The 23,907-nt window shown below is 44.9% G+C and overlaps 2 protein-coding genes across 3 annotated transcripts in view; one reads left to right on the top strand and one right to left on the bottom strand.

Moving 5' to 3' along the window:
* Window positions 1-2,373: 2,373 nt before the first annotated feature.
* LOC109892355 (ribosome-recycling factor, mitochondrial) lies at window positions 2,374-17,640 on the bottom strand. 2 transcript variants are annotated; one of them, XM_020484840.2, is made up of 7 exons: window positions 17,525-17,640; window positions 12,961-13,146; window positions 12,534-12,689; window positions 9,681-9,799; window positions 4,486-4,577; window positions 3,212-3,371; window positions 2,374-3,031 (listed from the first exon to the last, which is right to left on the bottom strand). In XM_020484840.2, the coding sequence occupies exons 2-7, from the start codon at window positions 13,142-13,144 to the stop codon at window positions 2,954-2,956; spliced, it is 789 nt and encodes a 262-aa protein (XP_020340429.1). In that variant the 5' UTR covers window positions 13,145-13,146; window positions 17,525-17,640; the 3' UTR covers window positions 2,374-2,953. The 2 variants fall into 2 exon arrangements, with proteins under 2 accessions (XP_020340429.1, XP_020340430.1); XM_020484841.2 differs by lacking the exon at window positions 12,961-13,146 and having other exon boundaries at window positions 17,525-17,596.
* LOC109893634 (polyadenylate-binding protein, cytoplasmic and nuclear-like) overlaps window positions 15,901-23,907 on the top strand; it is a 25,107-nt gene continuing 17,100 nt past the window's right edge. Inside the window, exons 1-2 of the mRNA XM_031825899.1 lie at window positions 15,901-15,909; window positions 18,233-18,627. Coding sequence (XP_031681759.1) covers window positions 15,901-15,909; window positions 18,233-18,627 — 404 coding nt within the window. The remainder of the gene's footprint in view (window positions 15,910-18,232; window positions 18,628-23,907) is intronic.

Here is a 23,907-nt window from a genome sequence, read left to right as displayed (position 1 = left end):
GATCAATATAGAGGAAATAAATGAAGCCGTTTTCTTCCCCAGTATTAGTTACCTGATGATTAAGATGCCCCACCTCCTGCTAATGGTGTTTCATATACACAATAACAATTTCCATATTATAATAAATATTTCTGAGTGGGTGGAAAGGCTTATAAGGCCTAGATTAGACCCAGTAGAGCATCATATAGGCTCAACACCCTCTGCATTAATGTATATCAGTCATCCTACATACTCATTTGACCCTATGACCCCAGAGTCACACATTCCAGTCTTCAGGTAGTCCTCACATGACATTCCATTAGCCCTGAACCGTATGCATAGCAGGCCATCAAGATTGTAGCCTATCACAGTAGACCTACAAGGGCACTCGTTCTTATCTGAAAACTGACTTAATTGTACTGAACAAAAATATAAAAACACAACATGCAACAACTTCAATGATTTTACAGAGTTTCAGTTCATATAAGGAAATCAGTATAATGAAATAAATAAATCTATGGAGTGGACAGGAGAGCAGCCATTGGTGGGCCTGGGATTCATATTTGGCCCACCCAACCAGAAGGAGTTTTTCCACACAAAAGGGCTTTATTACAGACAGAAATACTCCTCAGTTTCATCAGCTGTCCGGGTGACTGGTCTCAGATGATCCCGCAGGTGAAGTCGTCGGATGTGGAGGTCCTGGGCTGGCGGTTGTGAGGCCGGCTGGACGTACCGCCAAATTCTCTAAAACAAAGTTAGAGGCGGCTTATGGTAGAGAATTGAGCATTCCATTCTCTGGCAGCAACTCTGGTGGACATTCCTGCAGTCAGCTGTGGCATTGTGTTATGTGACAAAAATGCTAATTTTAATGGCCTTTGCCCCCAGCACAAGGTGCACCTTTGTAATGATCACGCAGTTTAATTAACTTGTTGATATGTCACACTTGTCAGGTGGATGGATTATCTTGGTAAAGGGGAAATGCTCACTAACAGGGATGTAAACAATATGAGAGAAATAAGCTTTTTGTGAGTATGGAACATTTCTGGTATCTTTAAAATCAGCTCATGAAACAGGGGACCAACACTTTACATGTTGCGTTTATATTTTTGTTCAGTATATTTCAAACACATCACAAAATATGAATTACAGATCAGAAACTGTACAGAGCCTATTATTTTCAGTCTGTGCCTATCCCTCCAATTTAGCCCCCCTCTCTCCTAACACCTAAAATCTTTCTGAACATCAAATCCATGATAATGTACAGTCTGATTTACATATGCAGTGAATCTTCCCCTATGACACAAACTGCCGGGCTGAAAGTCATCCCATCACACCAGAGGTGTATTCTACATCATCACTGATTGGATTCTTGATGAGATTGTCTGGTGGCTCGTACACTTCACAGGGTGAGGACGCGATAGGCATATGGGACCCATTTCTATGGCCTCTGAATATCTCTCCCTCTCTCTCTCTGAACATGGGCTGGGTGTGTAATCTGAGCGGCACTGACAGGGAGGTTTGATCGCCTGCACAACCCCTCTGCCAGGCGTTAGTGAAGTATACTCACCAAACCTAACCGATATATCAATGTTACACCATTGTCACAAGCATCTCGCAAGACTCCAAAACTGTATAATTCAAACATGCAAAATCTGCATGTAAAGTACGAGGACAAGGCCCCTGCGAGATACTTACAGTTCCTTGCTTCAACTGAAATAATATGTAACATCAGGGACTACAGCCAGGTAGTTACAGTACGTCTCCTTACATTAACCTCCAAGCCAGAGGTTGGTGTCCAAAGGGAGTGCACTAACACTGTCAATTCAAAAGTTTACTGAGCCAATTAGACATTGGTAAAAATGTACAAGAAAATCAATTTCCTCTCTCCTCACCGTCCCTCTATTCCATGGCAGCAGTAGTAAAACAGAGCGAGGCTGCGAGCGGAGGACCAGTAATTCAGTTGATAAATGTCAAATGAAATTAAAGTATTCAGCTGAAAGCAATTTCCAGAGCTGCGTTCGGGGCCAGGGACTTGAGTCTTTCACTCCTCCATCGATCATGTTCTGGGCCAAGGTACACAATGCCCCCAAATTACTGACATATGGACCCAGACTCACAAGAACCACTGCCAGGTCCCTCATCTGTGCACTCCTCTAAACTGTTGTTTATCCAATGACCATCTGTGTGTGTGTGTGTAGCATCTCAGGGTAGGGCCACGCAAACCACCATATTAAGACCCTGCCTAATAGATGAATGGTGTGATACATTATAATTTAGAACAGAGGAAGAAAGTAGACCATTACCACTCACTAATCTAACTCACATCAAAGGTAAAGAAGAAAAAACAGAACAGAGATGACGTACAAAGCAGTGTTTCAGTTAATGGCACCCATACAGAATGGTAGTAGACACTTTATTGTGTTGTCATTGGTAGCTGTAGGATTAATCCTGGACAAACTGACAGAACGAATCAGTGAGTTTGGTGTGGCGCTACAAGGGTTGCAGTCACTATGTCGAGAAGCTGCTTCCAAGTGGAAGGAAATAAAAATGTCATGTGTAAAATGGCTGAACTATCCCTTTAAGGGTGAATCTGAAAGAAATGCTGGCACCACGTACATATCTCTTCTTCCTGTCCTCTGGGAGATCATCTCTGTCTCAGAGGTGCTTCCTATATAAACACAGCTCTCTGTAGCGTCAGTTTGATTAGGAGGCTCCCAGAAGCCATAAAAAGTCAATTTCTCCCCTCTGTGTTTGTTTGAAGACGAGAGTGAGGAACCCAGCAACCGCTGTTGTGCGATGCCAACTTCTGGAACACACAAACAAGCCCCCAACGAGCGCCAAACAAACCTCCAACTAGTGTCCAGTATCGTGTGCAGCACCGTGTCCAGTATCGTGTGCAGCACCGTGTCCAGTCATATATGCAGGAGGAACCGTGACAGTATCAAAAATAAGGGTGTGGTGCTGTTAGTTGTCATCACCCCAGCAGCTCTTTCGTCTTGGTAGTCAACTGCTTGTCTACATCTGCTGCAAAGCTGTCCGCCATCTGCCCAACCTGAGAGGTGGACAACAGACACATTCTTATTAGACAACTATTACTATTATAGAAATACTGTAAAACGATTCGGGTGCCACAAAAAAACAGTAAGGATTCATCTGAATGTTTGTAGCCTTCTGACTATTATAACCATTGTATTTCTGTCCTCCGATAGGACAGGTTGAGGTATCTCAGTACCTGTTTCTCCACCAAATGGATGGTGTCCTCGGAAACGGTGTCCTTGGCCTTCTTCACCTGAGTGATAGCGTTGGACCTCACCCTCCTCAGAGACTCCTTGGCCTTGTTACCAAACTGCTTAGCTAGCTTTGCCAGGTTCTCCCTGTGTTCCCGCGTCACCCTGCATGGACACATTAGCACACAGTGTTACGAGCGATAAACACACACACAGTCGCACGCACAAAGCATGAATACACACGCACACAAAGCATGAATACACACGCACACAAAGCATGAATACACACACACAAAGCATGAACACACACACAAAGCATGAACACACACACAAAGCATGAACACACACAAAGCATGAACACACACACACACACAAAGCATGAACACACACACACAAACACACTGTTTAATATTCTCTCTATGGGAGAAAGTAGGCACAAATCATATTAATGCCCAAAGCATTAAATTCCTTAAAACAATACCTGGCTAAATGACTGGCTCTCTGTGCCACAAAATAAAATAAAAGGTATTATGGTCCCAGAACAGTCAACAACTTTGTTTTGCTGGTGTAACAGCTAACACCTTATTTTCTGTAATTGGTATTTTTGCCTGGGACTATTTGCAAACAATCCAAGAGTGGTGTCTATTTACTGCAAACAATAATGTGTAATTACTGATTCTGGGCCAATCAAGACGCTCGCTCTCTTTGGAAATGCAAATGTTGTTGCGTGCCGAGACTGATTGCAGAGGAAGAAGGCGTCCGTCTGTCCGTCCCCCTGTCCTGCGCTGCCAGACAAGCACCTGCTGCTGAGCGTACTTATTAATCACACAGCCTGCATCCCTAATGTATTCACTACAGGGTCAAAAGCAGTGCACTACATAGGGAGTAGTGTGCCATTTGTGACGTAGCCACATGTTTTTGTGGTTAAGCGAGTGACGGCTGCACATCAAGCTATTTGATTTGGCAGGGAGCAGAATTGGTCAGAGAACTGAAGACTTCTGACCAAGGTTGGTGTTGTAGAACTGTTCCAGTTGGGTGACAGTCAGATAAATGTGTCAGACACTCCTGGAAACCACAGACAGATCCATGCATTTCTTTACAAGGAGACGGATGGTCAGGGAAGGGACTGACAAGATAATTCATTACTGGAAAGAGAAAAAGTAGGAGGATAAAATATAAAGACATGGAGAGAAATGGTAAAACAGAGAGAGTGATGAAATTTAGAGGAAAAAGAGAGCGAGAGTAGAGACAGTGTTCTGGCCCAGCCTGGTTCACTCACTTGGGAATGGCCACCCTGATTATGGTTCCATCCACCTCAGGGTTGAGTTTCATGCTGCTCTCTCGTAGGGCGCGGGTGGCAGCAGCCACGGCCTGAGGACACAAACACACATTCGACCTGAACCTAATGACTGCCAGCTGGGACTGGGGCAGGAGTACTCTCACTGCAGACACAGGCGCTCCTTGGTCATGCTGGCTTTGATCCATGGCGAGCTGGGTGAACTGTGTAGAATCTCTGGTAGAGGGGGTTGGGGGGGGCTAGGGTGCGTGTGTGTGTGGGGGGGGGGGGGGGGGGCAAATGCAGTGTGGAAGTGCTGATGCTGTCAGAGCGGGGTCTCCTGGGAACAGGGGGGGGGGGGGGGGGGGGGGGGGGGGGGGGGGGGTCTGGCTGGGTACTCACTATGCATTGGAAAAGGAGATTCTGAGTAGTTTCTTTCCACTATAGAATATATTCTATACAGCACAACAGTCTGGTAGACAACAGAGTCATTATCTAGGAGATGTATGTTAGAACTAACGGTCCGGTAGACAACAGAGTCATTATCTAGGATATGTATGTTAGAACTAACGGTCTGGTAGACAACAGAGTCATTATCTAGGAGATGTATGTTAGAACTAACGGTCCGGTAGACAACAGAGTCATTATCTAGGATATGTATGTTAGAACTAACGGTCTGGTAGACAACAGAGTCATTATCTAGGAGATGTATGTTAGAACTAACGGTCTGGTAGACAACAGAGTCATTATCTAGGATATGTATGTTAGAACTAACGGTCTGGTAGACAACAGAGTCATTATCTAGGAGATGTATGTTAGAACTAACGGTCTGGTAGACAACAGAGTCATTATCTAGGATATGTATGTTAGAACTAACGGTCTGGTAGACAACAGAGTCATTATCTAGGATATGTATGTTAGAACTAACGGTCTGGTAGACAACAGAGTCATTATCTAGGATATGTATGTTAGAACTAACGGTCCGGTAGACAACAGAGTCATTATCTAGGATATGTATGTTAGAACTAACGGTCTGGTAGACAACAGAGTCATTATCTAGGAGATGTATGTTAGAACTAACGGTCCGGTAGACAACAGAGTCATTATCTAGGATATGTATGTTAGAACTAACGGTCCGGTAGACAACAGAGTCATTATCTAGGAGATGTATGTTAGAACTAACGGTCCGGTAGACAACAGAGTCATTATCTAGGAGATGTATGTTAGAACTAACGGTCTGGTAGACAACAGAGTCATTATCATAGAGATGTATGTTAGAACTAACGGTCCGGTAGACAACAGAGTCATTATCTAGGAGATGTCTACCAGACCGTTAGTTCTAACATACATCTCCTAGATAATGACTCTGTTGTCTACCAGACCGTTAGTTCTAACATACAACAGAGTCATTATCTAGGAGATGTATGTTAGAACTAACGGTCCGGTAGACAACAGAGTCATTATCTAGGAGATGTATGTTAGAACTAACGGTCTGGTAGACAACAGAGTCATTATCTAGGAGATGTATGTTAGAACTAACGGTCTGGTAGACAACAGAGTCATTATCTAGGAGATGTATGTTAGAACTAACGGTCTGGTAGACAACAGAGTCATTATCTAGGAGATGTATGTTAGAACTAACGGTCTGGTAGACAACAGAGTCATTATCTAGGAGATGTATGTTAGAACTAACGGTCTGGTAGACAACAGAGTCATTATCTAGGAGATGTATGTTAGAACTAACGGTCCGGTAGACAACAGAGTCATTATCTAGGAGATGTATGTTAGAACTAACGGTCTGGTAGACAACAGTCATTATCTACGAGATGTATGTTAGAACTAACAGTCTGGTAGACAACAGTCATTATCTACGAGATGTATGTTAGAACTAACAGTCTGGTAGACAACAGTCATTATCTACGAGATGTATGTTAGAACTAACAGTCTGGTAGACAACAGAGTCATTATCTAGGAGATGTATGTTAACGGTGGTTGAACTCCAATAGACAATTAATGAAAAGTCTGTAATCTGGATATATGATTTGTCTGTGGTGGTGGGAGAGGTGCCCGGGGGAGAGCGTTAGAAACAGGGAAGACAGAAAGGAGAGGTGCCCGAGGGAGAGCGTCAGAAACAGAGAAGACAGAAAGGAGAGGTGCCCAAGGGAGAGCGTTAGAAACAGAGAAGACAGAAAGGAGAGGTGCCCAAGGGAGAGCGTCAGAAACAGAGAAGACAGAAAGGAGAGGTAACCGAGGGAGAGCGTCAGAAACAGAGAAGACAGAAAGGAGAGGTAAACGAGGGAGAGCGTCAGAAACAGGGAAGACAGAAAGGAGAGGTGCCCGAGGGAGAGTGTCAGAAACAGAGAAGACAGAAAGGAGAGGTGCCCGAGGGAGAGTGTCAGAAACAGGGAAGACAGAAAGGAGAGGTGCCCGAGGGAGAGCGTCAGAAACAGGGAAGACAGAAAGGAGAGGTGCCCGAGGGAGAGCGTCAGAAACAGGGAAGACAGAAAGGAGAGGTGCCCGAGGGAGAGCGTCAGAAACAGGGAAGACAGAAAGGAGAGGTGCCCGAGGGAGAGCGTCAGAAACAGGGAAGACAGAAAGGAGAGGTGCCCGAGGGAGAGCGTCAGAAACAGGGAAGACAGAAAGGAGAGGTGCCCGAGGGAGAGCGTCAGAAACAGAGAAGACAGAAAGGAGAGGTGCCCGAGGGAGAGCGTCAGAAACAGAGAAGACAGAAAGGAGAGGTAACCGAGGGAGAGCGTCAGAAACAGAGAAGACAGAAAGGAGAGGTAACCGAGGGAGAGCGTCAGAAACAGAGAAGACAGAAAGGAGAGGTAACCGAGGGAGAGCGTCAGAAACAGAGAAGACAGAAAGGAGAGGTGCCCAAGGGAGAGCGTCAGAAACAGAGAAGACAGAAAGGAGAGGTAACCGAGGGAGAGCGTCAGAAACAGAGAAGACAGAAAGGAGAGGTGCCCAAGGGAGAGCGTCAGAAACAGAGAAGACAGAAAGGAGAGGTAACCGAGGGAGAGCGTCAGAAACAGAGAAGACAGAAAGGAGAGGTAACCGAGGGAGAGCGTCAGAAACAGAGAAGACAGAAAGGAGAGGTAACCGAGGGAGAGCGTCAGAAACAGAGAAGACAGAAAGGAGAGGTAACCGAGGGAGAGCGTCAGAAACAGAGAAGACAGAAAGGAGAGGTGCCCGAGGGAGAGCGTCAGAAACAGAGAAGACAGAAAGGAGAGGTAACCGAGGGAGAGCGTCAGAAACAGAGAAGACAGAAAGGAGAGGTAACCGAGGGAGAGTGTGTTTCCTCCAACACATTGGTGCAGCTGGCTTCCAGGTAAAGTGGTCGGGTGTTAAGAAGCGCGGCTAGGCGGGTCATGTTCCGCAAGCCTCTCCAGAGCCCGTTGGGGAGTTGCAGTGATGGGACAAGATCGTAATCACGAAATTGGGGAGAAAAAGGGGGTTAAAAATGAATGATTAAATAAACAGCTTCTCCCATTCTCTGGTTCTCTCCTATTCTCTAGTTACTCCAGAGAGCCATCCCATACCTGTGTTTGATTGTTCTCAGTACTGAATTCATCATTACTTCCTACAGCTCTAGCCATTAGGGAAAAGTGGGGGAATGCTGTGCTCTGTTCTGGCCAGCTCTGTAAACACCAGGCATGTTCTGGTTAATATGTTAAATTGTGGAATTACACTGAGGCAGTTCAAAGCCACAGTCCAACCGAGAGGAATGAACAGAGCCAAAGTAAACATGTTGAGGATCCCACACAGACCTTTTACATCCCTTTGTTCCTTCAGATCCAAGTGGTTTAATTCATGCTGCCATCACCACTGCACAACAGCCACTGGAGGTTTGCAGTAACACTGAACTGCAGTACTGAATGGCTGGAAAACAATGGCCTCTCGTTAGGATCATGGGTAATTGATGTGAATAATTATAATCCTATTTGCTCTGGGTGCTGTGCAGTCACCCCTGTGTTGCCTTAGCAGGGCTGTTAAGACTATTAGGTAATGGGAGTGCTTTTGTCACTTCTTGGTTAGACTACTGCAATGCTCTACTTTCTGGCTACCCAGATAAAGCACTAAATAAACATCAGTTAGTGCTAAACATGGCTGCTAGAATCCTGACTAGAACCCAAAAATGTGATCATATTACTCCAGTGCTAGCCTCTCTACACTGACTTGTTAAGGCCAGGGCTTATTTCAAGGTTTTATTGTTAACCTACAAAGCTTTACATGGGCCTGCTCCTACCCATCCCCTACCCGTCTCCTACCCATCTCCTACCCGTTGGTCCTGCCGTTCACACCCTGGGTTCATGCCAAGGGGGAGATCTTCTGCCTCGTCTTAGGATGGTAAGTTGGTGGTTGAAGATATCCCTCTAGTGGTGTGGGGGCTGTGCTTTGGCAAAGTGGGTGGGGTTATATCCTGCCTGTTTGGCCCCTTTCGGGGGTAACGTCGGACAGGGCCACAGTGTCTCCCGACCCCTCCCGTCAGCCTCTAGTATTTATGCTGCAGTAGTTTGCGGACCGTTAGTTCTAACATACATCTCCTAGATAATGACTCTGTTGTCTACCAGAATAATGTATTAGTACACCTACAGTGACAAGAGTACTACGTTCCAGGTTCAGCTGCTCATGTAGTACTCTGCAGTACTAAATGGATCTGAGCCAAGGCCAAAGAGCATCAACCTCCCTTTAAAACTGATCCCAGAATTAGACAGGGACAACCCTCATTAACAACATAGGATGCTGGAGGGAGAAAAGACCAGGGGAAGGAGAAACCCAGGGAGGAGAGTTGTTCCCTTTCAGTGTGTCTGTGAGAAAGAGAGAATCTATTGGAGCAGTTAGCTCTCCTCCTTCCCAGAGGGCAAAGCGCGGTCACTTCCTGCTGATGACAGCTGACCACAGAGTCTTGGCATTTGTTTTAATCTTATCCCAGAACAAAGAGCTTCCCTGAACCATCGATCACTAACCGACTCGAGTTTCAGAGAAGGAGAAAGGAGTAAGAGAGAACGAGAGAGATCGATGGAGGTTGTGTGTCGACACTTAACACTGCTCAACCTTCCATGCACTGGATGAGACAAGAGTAGGAGATTTCAGTCCAGGTTTCTAAAATGACATGCCAATTTCAAAATGTGTTGCCATCAGCCCAGAGTGTAGTTCATACAGTGTGTGTCTGTACTGTGCATTTGTGAGCTCACCTCTGGGAAACCAGTCATGTTGACCACGATGAGCTGAGGGGACTTCACGGAGATCTGACCCAGCTGGTTCAGTGGGAACTTGCCGTCTGCCGTGGACACCACGATGTGATCCAGAGCTCCTGAAAACCCAAAAGGACCAGGGCCCGTATTCATACAGCAGGTCAGAGTAGGAGTGCCGATCTAGGATCAGGTCCCCACTGTCCATGTCATGTTACTCCTCTGAGATGCTTTATGAACAGAATATAAAAATACACGTAATTCTTGAGTCCCAGCATAAAACAAGACATGACCAAGACAACTAAACCGTTGTATGATCACTATGAAGCCTCAGACTGTTGGCAGAGAGTGGGATGCAGGTTTGGTTTCAGCTGGGGTGCAGGAGGTACCCCCCAACCCTCATCTCCTCTCTCGGTCACCCCCTAACAGTGCAGACTGCAGAACCAAAGCTTCAACATGGGTCTCCTCTTCTCATCTGGCTTACCTCAGATGCTGTGGTTTCCTCCCTCGCCGTCCTCTGGCTTACATCACCAACTCTATCCCTCACTTGTGGAGAAGTGTGGAGGGTGGGGTGGACCATAGAGTAATCTACCTTTTTTAGCCTGCGTTACTCGAGCCCTAACCTCGTCCCCAGGCTAACTGCTAGAGCCGGATGGTCGACCAGAGACGACCTGGCTGCCTGCACATCTGCTAGCGCTTCCAGAGGGCACACAGGCATTTCCTAAACGGCATGAGGAGGGATGAGGATCGACTGGAAAGCCATTAGCCAAATGGACTCTTCCTGGTCAGGGCACAGGCAGTTGACCCAACATGGCAGAAGGTAGACTACTAGTCAACAATACAGGCCTTCTCCAAAAAAAAAAACATTTACCATGGGTTTTGTTCAGTAGGGCACACTGTAGAAAAACATTTTGCAACAGAATACAAAAATGTATTCTTACAGGACATATTCAGGTAAGAGCTACCTGCCCTTTCCTCTCTCTAGTTCTCGACCCGACCCGGGGTTCCTCGTGATAAAGTCCCATCAGACAGCAGACTTCCAGGTGGATCCTGTGTGACTTTACACTGGCGATGTTTAGTGGGTGGGTGCCCTGGGGTATCTTATGATCATGAGGATGACATTAACTAGTTGTTTTGAACTATGGAAGCTAATGCTCTGACCCATCTCTGGGAGACAGACTGGGGTTGTAAATATGTGTGTTTGGGTTGAGGATGTCTGGCATCCAGACCTGATACATATATGGGTTGAGAAAATGCTCTTGTTTCAGTATATTCATCTGAGGCAGTATACACCGAGCTGTTCAGGGAGGACTGGATAGCCTGACGTTAGTCCAACGTTCCCATGGACAAGAGAGGTTAGTCTTCTAGCAGAGGAACCGAGAGTAACAGGCTGTAATACCTCCACGCTGGCTGCGAGTACCCAGATGCCTGGTTCACCATATTAACATGTCCTATACAACAGCCCTTCCTTCAGCTAAGCTGACTTTACATACAACAAAACACACCACATAATGAGGCCCAGATGAGACTATCGAACACACACAAGAACAAAATGATGTCATGATTCCCCCCATTCCAGAATCTTTCCAGTCAGAATTTCTGTCAGCTCTAAATCCTGCTGCTTCCACAGATTACTGTGCATCTGGACAGAGGGGCAAAGAGGGGGAGGAGGGGGGAAGAGGGTAAGGATGAGGAATAGAAGGAGAATGTAAGGAGAGAGGGATGGAGAAGGTGAGGGGGAGGAAGGAAGGAAGAGGGGAGGGGTATTTAATCTGTGTATAAATCCTGGTATTACAGCTTCCTCCCCCTGGGGCCCTCCCTTCAGCTCCCCTCTCAGGGTTGGTCTGCCACGAGGGGAGAGGGGGAGGCTTTGAACTGGATGTAGTTCAGGAAACAGGGGTCAAGGTAAAGGGCAGGGATCACTCTTCCCCCCCTCAGGCCATTTGTCAGGGAGAAAGTAAACAGATGGAGATGCACTTTTTCCTCATCTTTTAACTAACAATCAATAGTGAAAACCAACAGTTGACTTTGGTCTTTTAAAGCTTACAAAGAAGGGCAACACTTAACGTCAGGCCTTCAGAGCTTTGCATCCCGCATTGAAACATCAGACAGTGGTACTGACAGAACCGAAAGGTGTCCTCTACTGACAGAACCGAAAGGTATCCTCTACTGACAGAACCGAAAGGTATCCTCTACTGACAGAACCGAAAGGTATCCTCTACTGACAGAACCGAAAGGTATCCTCTACTGACAGAACCGAAAGGTATCCTCTACTGACAGAACCGAAAGGTATCCTCTACTGACAGAACCGAAAGGTATCCTCTACTGACAGAACCAAAAGGTATCCTCTACTGACAGAACCAAAAGGTATCCTCTACTGACAGAACCAAAAGGTATCCTCTACTGACAGAACCAAAAGGTATCCTCTACTGACAGAACCAAAAGGTATCCTCTACTGACAGAACCAAAAGGTATCCTCTACTGACAGAACCAAAAGGTATCCTCTACTGACAGAACCAAAAGGTATCCTCTACTGACAGAACCAAAAGGTATCCTCTACTGACAGAACCAAAAGGTATCCTCTACTGACAGAACCAAAAGGTTTCCTCTACTGACAGAACCGAAAGGTTTCCTCTACTGACAGAACCGAAAGGTTTCCTCTACTGACAGAACTGAAAGGTTTCCTCTACTGACAGAACTGAAAGGTTTCCTCTACTGACAGAACTGAAAGGTATCCTCTACATAATCTCAGCACCTAGAACCGAGTGCACTGGCCAGATAATCAACAGTCGGTCATGAGAGACTATCCTCTCCATGGAAATAGCCCCTACCTTACAGTCCACGGCCCCTACGCACCTGGAGAGGTTCTGATGCTCAGGTTGCGGCTGAAGTCGTCCTTCAGGGTGGTGAGGACGGCGGCCATATCCTCCTTCATTTCCTCCAGACTGATGATATCCTCCACCAGCGAGGAGTTGATGTTCACTTTGGAAGCCTGGCCCTTTGCTGCCTTAGCTGAGGGAAAAAATAAAAGCAGGCAGTTTTCAGAAAGACTTCAAAAGGGGAAAAACAGAAGGAGAGGATGGAGGGGAGGGCTGGTAGTCTTGTCTATCACTGTTATTACAAATAAAAGCAAGGCACAGTGAAGTGGGGTTTTAACCTCCTGAATGTTCTGACCACTTCAGTAGGTATTGATCCCTACCACTATATTTCCTTTGATGGTAACACTACTAGCTAAATCCTTCAGCTAAAATAAAAAGCTACTGAGGCAAGCCCCCCACTTCACCTTTACTCTTCTTGGTGGCGTAGAAGCGTACGCAGGAGGCAGCAGGGGGGACCATGTTTTGATGAAAGATATTTGGGAGCGGCAGTTGGACCCTGGTGATGACTACCAGCTGAGGAGACCTCACCATGGGGACAAGGGATCGGCACAAAGCCGGCCGCATTAGGCCCAGCAGACTCAGTGTCATAGCTGTCAGACAGTGACAAGGAGAAATAAAGAAACATCAAAGATGAATGGACAAGACATGATTACTGTCTGATGACAAAACACGACTGTCAAGCTAATAAAAACACTAAAGCTATGAAGTGATCATATATCAGTTTGTAGATCTGGTTACAATTCTCTTTTCATCGTGCAGCGATCCTATGAAGTACTGTACCACGCATGCCCAGTAGTAGCATCTGTAATACTAACCAGAAGGTGTCTATCTACATACTGTATGCTACTGCTTCAATTACAACAGTATGAGTCATAACTAGGGTTGCACATTTTGGGAAATATTCAGAGGTGGAAACTGTCTGTGGGAATTAATGGAAATATATGCAAATTAATATTAATACCATTTAAAAATGTAGATGTTTCTTGCATTGGCTAGATTTACCATATCATATGGAGACAGAAACATAAACCTTTTACCTTATAAGTAGACAATCCCAAATTATTAAATCCTTCCAATAGAAATAAAAATGTAGTAACAAACGGAACTTTAATTAAATGAGTTGACTCTTCACATGGGACGGGCAGGTAGAGCGTTGGACTAATAACCGAAAGGTTGCAGGATCGAATCCCCGAGCTGACAAGGTACAAATCTGTCGTTCTGCCCCTGAACAAGGCAGTTAAACCCACTGTTCCTAGGCCGTCATTGAAAATAAAAATTGTTCTTAACTGACTTGCCTAGTTAAATAAAAGGTCAAATAAACATGGGATGATTTCACTGAACAAAAGGGAATATGGAATGATCCCTCACATCTCCCAAAAATGTTTTCAACATCAGAAATGAGAGTCTAGAAACTAAGGCTTTGGTTGTCTTCCTCTCAGGCTTCCATGTCTTCTCCCTGGACCTCAATGTTCACCTCTTGGACATCAGACTGAGGTCTCATCTTCACTGTCACTTTCCAACCTTGAGGATGGCTCGTTGTAAGGCTCAAAAAGCCTCACATTTGCCTGGATGGCCACCAATTTTTCAACCCTTGGATTGGTCAGCCTGTTGCGTGCTTTGGTGTGTGTGTTCCCAAACAAGGACCAGTTTCACTCTGAGGCTGCTGATGTTGGTGGGATTTGGAGGATGATGGAGGCAACAGGGGAAAGAGCCTCAGATCCACAAAGTCGAGGTAGATCGCTACTATAACTTGATGACCCTTCACATACATAACCATTTCCTTGGCGCTCCTGTAGAGTGTATCCATTGTTTTCAGTGCCATGACGTCCTTGAGGAGCAGATTCAATGCATGAGCAGCACAGCCAATGGGTGTGATGTGAGGGTAGAACTCCTCCACTTTAGACCAAGCAGCCTTCATCTTCCCAGCATTGTGGGTCACCAGTTTAAATACCTTCTGTGGTCCAAGGTCATTGATGACTGTAGTCTTGCATGATGTCTACTTTAATGCTAATTAGCATTTTCGAATCAGAGTAAATAGAGCTGAATATTGATACACATCCGAGAGAAATTCACAGGGTTATCAAAACGTCACGCCAGGGTAAGTCTACACAAACACAGCCTTTATTTTAAATGTTTCTAACATTCCCTATGGAAAAATGAATTGTGGAAAAATGATTAGAACCATTTCCCTGTTTGACCTCTAGGTTTTATGGTTATGACACCTCCACTGTAGGGCTCTAAACAGTCAAATCAATCTGTTACGAATTCCCTCCCAGGGACTCTTAAGGGCTATTTATACCCTACGGAGACAGACCCTACGGAGCGTATCGTCGCAATGTCATTTTTCATCACAAAAGGGGCGGCCCCCAAGTACAGCACTCCAACCATCTACGTACTGCAGTGCCATATTAAAAGTGCAACAAGCCGTGTAATGGGGGCAGTGTTGTGTAGGCAATGAAGCTCACTTGGTTCCTCCATTTGATCTATAGGCTATGCATCAAAGTAACCCATTTTGCAGGTTTCCACACAAACCTTAAGCACACCCTCTCATTCTAACAGCCCTCTCTCTGGGACACAAACTCTGCAACTTTTCTAACTCCTGCAGTAGGCTCCCCTCCTCCGCTGGAGCTTAGCAGGCTAGGCTATGGGTAGTAAACTGGCCCTAGCCATCGATTGGTCACTAGGGGTCAGGGGCCTTATCACACAGAGGGGTCAGCCAATCATAGGCAGTCATCTTGGGTCCCAGATCCCCAACTCCTGTCTCCTTTTTATTTATTTATTTTATTTCACCTTTATTTAACCAGGTAGGCTAGTTGAGAACAAGTTCTCATTTACAACTGCGACCTGGCCAAGAATAAAGCAAAGCAGCTCAAGACATAACACAGAGTTACACATGGAATAAACAAACATACAGTCAATAACACATTTGAAAAAGTATATATATACAGTGTGTGCAATTGAGGTAAAATAAGGGAGCTAAGGCAATAAATAACCCATGGTGGTGAAGTAATTACAATATAGCAATTAAACATTGAAGTGATTGATGTGTAGAAGATGAATGTGGAAGTAGATACTGGGGTGCAAAGGAGCAAGATAAATAAATAAATACAGTATGGGGAGGAGGTAGTTGGATGGGCTATTTACAGATGGGCTATGTACAGTTGCAGTGATCTGTGAGCTGCTCTGACAGCTGGTTCTTAAAGCTAGTGAGGGAGATATGAATCTCCAGCTTCAGTGATTTTCGCAGTTCGTTCCAGTCATTGGCAGCAGAGAATTGTTAAGAAAGGCAGCCAAAGGAGGAATTGGCTTTGGGGGTGACTAGTGAGAAATACCTGCCGGAGAGCATGCTACGGGTGAGTGCTGCTATGGTGACCAGTGAGCTGAGGTAAGGCGGTGTCAGTGGGTCACAGATCAGCCCAAACATAGAGTCACCATCTTTCACAACAACAAAAAAACATACAGTTCTGAAAATGGCTCTTTCAAATCTTTAACACACTTCACAACATTTCCCCCCAGGGACATTTTTCCTGAGGCAGGGGATCTCCATTCCAGGGTGCAGAACAGAAGAGCCCAGCAGCCACCCACCAAAACTCCCTCAAACTCTACTCATCCATGAGGGTCTTTCTGAACCGTGCCTTTCATTGGCAACGGGTGTGAACAACCAGCCGTGTATCATACCCTGGATGACTTCCTCCATTGTGTGTGATGAACACACCGTTAAGAGAAATGGGGCACTACACTATCACGCAGGTGGATACACACTGTCAACGTCACCCTCGTAAATCACCTCAACAGAATGTTTGTGTCCCATTTCCTACATAGGACTCTGGTTAAAAGTAGTGCACTATATAAGGAATAGGGTGCCAATTGGGACACACCCTGCATCTGGGTGAGGGGCTTGGCTTCTAGTCATAATACCACCTTGCTTTGTGTGTGTATAGAGACTGAACATTAAGCAGGCAGGGGGATCCAGCACAGCCTCACCTGAAACATTGTGTCGTGTACAGTCTGTAGCTCCTTACTCTATCAATACTATCTGGGCCAGAAGGCAGAGACCATACACATGGTTTATTCTCTAAACAAACCCAGGTTGGCTGCGATTGTATCACTCCCTTCACAAAGCCAGCAGCCGGCCGCCTCCCTGAAAAACACGGCTAGTAGTAACACTACAGGAAGATATAGTTTTTTTTAAAGCATGACTCTTTTGTGTCTCCACTGAGCGTCAGTGTTTATTATAGATATAACCATTGGCCGTGTCTCTGAGTCCAGTGGAAGGGATAGCGGGGGGGATGATGGTTGTCTTTACACGTGAAGTGAAGCAGAAAAACTGTAGCACAGGTGTTCAGTGAGATATTGTATCTCTTTGATATTTCATAAACGGCTAGGGGCCAGCTGGCATGCCCACATTGCATGACACCTCTGAATAATTCAGGTTTATGTTGTTTTAACAGTTTAATTCTGATTGTAAAATTGATGCCCTGTTACACTGGACTAAAGACTTTAAATTCAGAACAACAAAGAACATAAATGCAGTCAGAATACTTCCCTTTAATTAAAAGGGCACGCCATCGTTCTACTCGCCTACGGGCACTATTTGGTTACCTTATTATTTAACCTTAATTTGACTAGGCAAGTCAGTTAATGAAGAACAAATTCTGATTTACAATGACGGCCTACTTCAGTTGGCTATATATCAATAATATAACTCATGCATGTTACACAATGTTAAACAAAAGCCAGCTAGCTAATATGATAGCAATGCCTCCATAGTCTTTGATGATATTTAACTAAAGCTAGCTAGCTAAACGGTGGTGGCATTTAGCTATAGAAAGGTCGTTGCGTACGCAGTCGAACTAAAACATAAATAATGGATCGATGCAGGAGAATATTTGGGATTGGAACATGTTTACATTGTAACTACTAGCTATATCAAGAACAATTGTCCTGCATTTTAAAGTAGTTACTTACTTATATCTTGTCAAATGTGTCTACTTGCACATTGCTGTGACGAGCATAGGAAAAAGTTGAACCTGACGCTTGTGTTCGTCGTCATCATACATTAAATGCTATGTGTAGATTGTCATTAATGTGTGTGCTCTCAATGGGGTGAGGTTGTGCACAACGTCATTAAATGGCGCCTTTGTTTTGCAATCTCGCGGCTAGCAGCTAGCTCACCGGAGTACTGTGTATCGAAGTATTTTAACGAAATTATAGATGTCTATTGACGTACTATATGTACAGTAATCACCAGACGTGGAGTAGTTGAACTGTTCGCTGTCAGGCGAAAGTTTCTACCGAATAGGGTAAGTTAAACGTCTGATACAAACACGTTAGCTCTATGGCAAAGGCTCATGGCAAATCCATATTGTAAAGCGAGCATAAACATCATGCAAACTGTATTTTATAGTTTATCATTAGTCATCTAGTTCGATCCCTTGCCAATAATAGTTAGCTGAATTGCTAATGTCAACTAGCTTGCTAGCGAATGTTTCTGGCTATAAACAATGCATTGACAAGTAGGTTATGATAGCAAAAATGTATAACTTGTGGTTAGGCTACTTGATAGCTGTTTTTATTTTCATATGGATTTATCAGTATTTATTCTTGTTTTGGGTCACATTATTTTTGTCAAAGGCTTTGTGAGTGTATTACTAAAATGTGTGCTCCCTCTCTTAGGAGACCCATGGAGTCTGCAGTGGAGAGTTCCCCCATTGTTCAGAAAACAAAGGCATCACACTGCCTGAAGTGGAGAGTGCGTCCATTGTTTCAGAAAGCGAGAAACCTATTCTCTCTGCAGTAGAGACAGTGGAGTGTCCCTCAACCATTTCAGAAAACAAGGAACTCACACCTTCAGCAGTGAAGGACAAGGATGTCTCCATAGTTTCAGAATGCAAGAAAACTACCCCTTGTGCAGTGGAGACTAACGACAATGAGGATATCACCATTGTTTCAGAAAGCAAGAAACCCACAAAAGCACCGTCAGCAGTGGAGAATGCCTCTATCATTTCAGAAAGTTCGTCACATGAGGGCCATCGCCTGTGGATCGGTAACATCGATCCCAAAATCACAGAGTGAGTGAATCCCTGTGGCCCATGAATCCTGGGCTCACTCTCAATTAGTCTTTCTAATTGTCATTTACATCATTGTCCTTGCATTCTATCTCTTCACATCCTTGTACAATACGTTTTTGAAAAGGTGAGGAGAGAGGATGTGAAGAATCAAGAAAAGATTGATTGAGACGGAGCACGTCTTGCTTCTTACTCCTCCCAGCCCAGTGGAGTGGCCGCTGTGACTAGCCTGTATGATTGATTAGCTATGTGTCTGTGAGGGCTGGAGAATGAGCAGATGACATTGGGCGTGTGAAAGAGAGGCACTCGGGCATGGCGACCTGTTCTGCTGAGGGGCTGCCATCATTTTTCACTCATCTGGCCTGTTTACTCTGTCAACCTGTAGCTCGCTGGCTGCTCTCTTTTGTTCAGGAGCAGGGTAGAGGAGGTGTGTGGAGGGGCAGCACAAGGTGGGATTGGCTGGTGGGCTCCTGGAAAATGTACAGCTTGCTTGGGCTGGTGTCTAGACAGGCGTTTCCTTCCAAACTACCTTCTGTTTTTCTTTAAATAACCTGGTGTACCTCCCCAATGGCAACCTATTCCCATAGAGCTCTAGACAAAAATAGTGCACTGGATTGGGAATAGGGTACCATTTGAGATGCATGCTGCCTGGTAGAAGAAAAACAACAGAATATGGCCACAGGCTGGTGATTGGTAGGATTCATTAGTTCACATGCACCCAGTGATTGTTGTAGCAAGACCCACTTCAGGGCTCTCCCTCAGAAAATTAGCATACAGGCATATGTCCATCCGTCTGTCTGTCTGGAGCCCAAATAAGTGGGTAATTGAGATGTGAGTTTTAAAGCTGTGCTGTAATTTCTTATTTTTTCCCCTAATGTATATTCTCTGTCAGAGATTGATTGTGGTGGTGATAAGGAGATGGGTAGGGGCTTAGTCTGCCTCCCAGATATGTGGTGGGCCCTGGTTAAATATAGGGTGCCATTTGGGACAAAGCCATTGATCACTCATTTCTCTAAGGAAAGTCCAAACTGGAAGATTCCCCCAGGGCTTCTGGAGCTACAGTAGCACTAAGAAACCTGGCAGGAAATGTTTTTTATTTAATTTATTTATTTCACCTTTATTTAACCAGGTAGGCTAGTTGAGAACAAGTTCTCATTTGCAACTGCGACCTGGCCAAGATAAAGCATAGCAGTGTGAACAGACAACACAGAGTTACACATGGAGTAAACAATTAACAAGTCAATAACACAGTAGAAAGAAAAAAAAGGGGGGGTCTATATACATTGTGTGCAAAAGGCATGAGGAGGTAGGCGAATAATTACAATTTTGCAGATTAACACTGGAGTGATAAATGATCAGATGGTCATGTACAGGTAGAGATATTGGTGTGCAAAAGAGCAGATAAGTAAATAAATAAAAAACACTATGGGGATGAGGTAGGTAAAAATGGGTGGGCTATTTACCGATAGACTATGTACAGCTGCAGCGATCGGTTAGCTGCTCAGATAGCAGATGTTGAAAACCACCACATGGTTCCTACAACTGCTGCTAAGCTATGTTCTCTCTCTCTGTTTCTCTCGCTACCTCTCTGTTTCTCTCTCTACCTCTCTGTTTCTCTCTCTACCTCTGTTTCTCTCTTTATGCAAAAAAATATTTATTGTCTCTTGTTATTTTCCATGCGAATGAATCCAGGTCTTTAATGATGTCAAACCCTCAGCACCATCACCAGTCATGCTCCCAAGCCCTCCAGATCTCTGAAATGATCGAGTCTCGGACACAATGCTGAGAGATTGATACATTTCCCCTTTTCTCCTTGTTTTTGGAGAAACTAAGAGTGGTGGAAAAGCTCAGTTGGGAGATCATCTCAGTTTTACTAGTATCATTCCCAGGTCACAGTCTGCATTCTGTCCACACCTTTGAATGACATGGGCTGCATTTCATCCAGGTGTGCTACCTCCCGCTATCTCAGGGAGGTGCATCACAATAGCATATACAGGGCTCTACAGTGTGACCATTTTACTCGCATATGCGTCTAACTGTTTTGCTGTACGACCTGGAATTATAATTTAGGAGCACCAGTGCGCCTAGAAAAAAATTGCCCAGAAGATAATGGTTGCAATGATTACTTCACTGTACTGCAGCCCCTGAGTGCCATGGAGAATACACTGAGCGCAGATTCATGACTGTTTCACCATTACTATAAAGAAAACGGCTTATTACCTGCTCCTAAATATCTTTGTGCTTCTACATTTTTCAACTTTAAGGAAAATTACACCCAAAATCTATGTTATATTTTTTTCATTAGTCCATTGTTGACATAGTCCCAAAATGTTTTGCTTGTCAACAATCACGTTTTCAAAAATATGTAACCTTCAAAAACTAGCCCAGTATGATGCATAATACATCATACAGGGATGATTTCTGTATTTTGAAAATTACATATGTTGAAAACTTGATTGCTGACAAGCAAAACATTTTGGGACTATGTCAACAATGGACTAATGAAACAAATTCCAAAACATCGTTTTGGGTTGTGAAAAAGGTCATTTGTTTTTGGAGAGGAAGCTGGGCTGTTGAGCAGCAGATCTGATATGAAACATGTTGTGCACCGGTCTCCAGCCACCGGCTGCCTTAGCTAAAGCAGTGTGTCTTTACAGATGGTGTCAGTCAACAGGTGACAGAAACAATGAAGAGACCGTTCAACAACATCAACACCCCGAGCCGCCTGCTCGACCCGCATGCCCAGGCAGGTTTCCCTCACACACACACAGACGACTCCACCCACTGCATTCACACAATGAGAGGGGCTGCTGCTGCAGTCTTGATTAGGCGCTGACATGTTGACCTGTCTGTCCATGCTCCATTGGGGCCCATTCACGACCAGTGATGGATCCAGCATGTGCTGTCTGAGCTGCAGGTTGTTTGTGGTACTAGACTGGGGGGGCTACAGACTGGACACAGGGCCATGCCCACACTGTGGATGCGGAAAAGATGGAAGGAAGGACCTGGCTGGGAGACATCACTGCCCTCTTTAACTTACCCTTTACCAGGAAAGACCAGCTTGGAAAGACTACCTCTTTTACCTCGTGTCCACATGAGATAACCATGAAACATGACCTCTGGGTCATGAGATAACCATGAAACATGACCTCTGGGTCATGAGATAACCATGAAACATGACCTCTGGGTCATGAGATAACCATGAAACATGACCTCTGGGTCATGTCAGACATTGGACCAGTGTAACGGATGGCTCACCAATCAAACGGATGTTTCGTTCTATCCTTGTCTTGCTTTTCCCCCTGTTTCTTTCTGGTGCCCAGTTTGAGAGTGAGTATTCAGATCCTCCCTTAATGACTCACTCCTCAGTCCTCAAATAGATGGCCTTAGAGTGGAGGACTTGCAAGTGCTGGGCCCTTTGTTGTTCTTTAGACATTTAACAGATGTCTTGCTTGGCTCAGCTTCATGATTTCACAGAAGAGCACCCTCAAGCAAGGAAATCACTCTTCCCCTCAGCGGACCTTTCCTCCCTTCCACCTCCCCCTACCACCACCTCCTCCTGCCGACCGGCACGCTTTATAGCCCCCAGGAGAAGTGCATTGTGGTCTTGTTAAAGGCCAGAAGTGGTTTGTCCCCTCCCGTGGTCCTTCCCGGTGTATCAGTCCACTATCAATTCCTCAATCTGTGCCAGCAGGTCGCAGGAAGACCCACCATTCCAGCCTGCAGAGGGTGGAGTCTGGGAAAGTGAGAAATTCTCCTTGGAGAGAAATCTCCAGGGAGGCCAAGGGAAGACATTAATACATCCAGGGCTGTGGCCCAAATGGCATCCTATTCCTTATATAGTGCACTATATAGAGTGGTCCCTGGAAAAAGGTAGTGCACTATATAGTGAACCATTTGGGATGCAGGCCAGGACCCCCTGTACTCCCCCTCCTAGGCTACATACCTTTCTAGGATTAAATATAATGGTGCTGGACAAAAACTATAAAAGTAACCTTGGCCCTAGCTTCTCAACATAATTCCCAGGCCGTCTCTCTGTGACTATCAAAGAAACTAAGTGATTAGTCTTCAAAAGGGAACATGTTGTGACATATCCCACTTTGGTTCTAAGCTTGAGATCAATAAATACCTGATGTTAGACCTAGGCTAATGTTAGACTTAGGCTAATGCCTGACCTGAGGCTCTATTGCACTGTGAGGAATTCAACATCTGCCAATGTATAGGGAACTGCCAAAATAATGGAAACACTTGAGTAAATGAGGGATACAAAGTGTATTGAAAGTGTATTCCACACAGGTGTGGCTCCTGAGTCAATTAAATCCCATTAGGGTCATGTATGAAAATGCTGGGCAGGCCATTGTTTTGGCCATGGCTATGCCCACATAGAATGACAATGCCCCATCCACAGGGCACAAGTGGTAACTGAATGGTTTGATGAGCAGAAAAACTCTGCAAACTATAAGCCATGGCCGTCACAGTCACCACATCTCACACCAATTGAACACTTATGGGAGATTCTGGAGCAGCACCTGAGACAGAGTTTTCCATCAACAAAACACCAAATTATGGAATTTCTTGTGGAAGAATGTTGTTGCGTCCCTCCAATAGAGTTCCAGACACGTGTAGAATCTATGTCAAGGTGCATAGAAGCTATTCTGGCTCATGGTGTCCCAACACCCTATTAAGACACTTGTTAGTTGTTTCCTTTATTTTGGCAGTTAGGCTACCTGTGGCTTAATGTCTTGCTTCCAACATACCTGTGATGACTATTAGTGCTGCGCGGGTCAGCTGTTTGTACAACCGCACCCATCTGTCATCGCCTGTATATATGTGATAGGTTAGTTAAGAGAAGGCAGGACGTATATATGTGATAGGTTAGTTAAGAGAAGGCAGGACGTATATATGTGATAGGTTAGTTAAGAGAAGGCAGGACGTATATATGTGATAGGTTAGTTAAGAGAAGGCAGGACGTATATATGTGATAGGTTAGTTAAGAGAAGGCAGGACGTATATATGTGATAGGTTAGTTAAGAGAAGGCAGGACGTATATATGTGATAGGTTAGTTAAGAGAAGGCAGGACGTATATATGTGATAGGTTAGTTAAGAGAAGGCAGGACGTATATATGTGATAGGTTAGTTAAGAGAAGGCAGGACGTATATATGTGATAGGTTAGTTAAGAGAAGGCAGGACGTATATATGTGATAGGTTAGTTAAGAGAAGGCAGGATGATTTGACAGGTGGTGCAGGATAATTTTTTTTGCCTGGTTTTAAATATGTTTCT

The sequence above is a fragment of the Oncorhynchus kisutch genome, linkage group LG6 (assembly GCF_002021735.2).
Source record: "Oncorhynchus kisutch isolate 150728-3 linkage group LG6, Okis_V2, whole genome shotgun sequence".
Lineage (NCBI taxonomy): Eukaryota > Metazoa > Chordata > Actinopteri > Salmoniformes > Salmonidae > Oncorhynchus > Oncorhynchus kisutch.
This window is presented reverse-complemented; position numbering and strand designations above follow the sequence as displayed.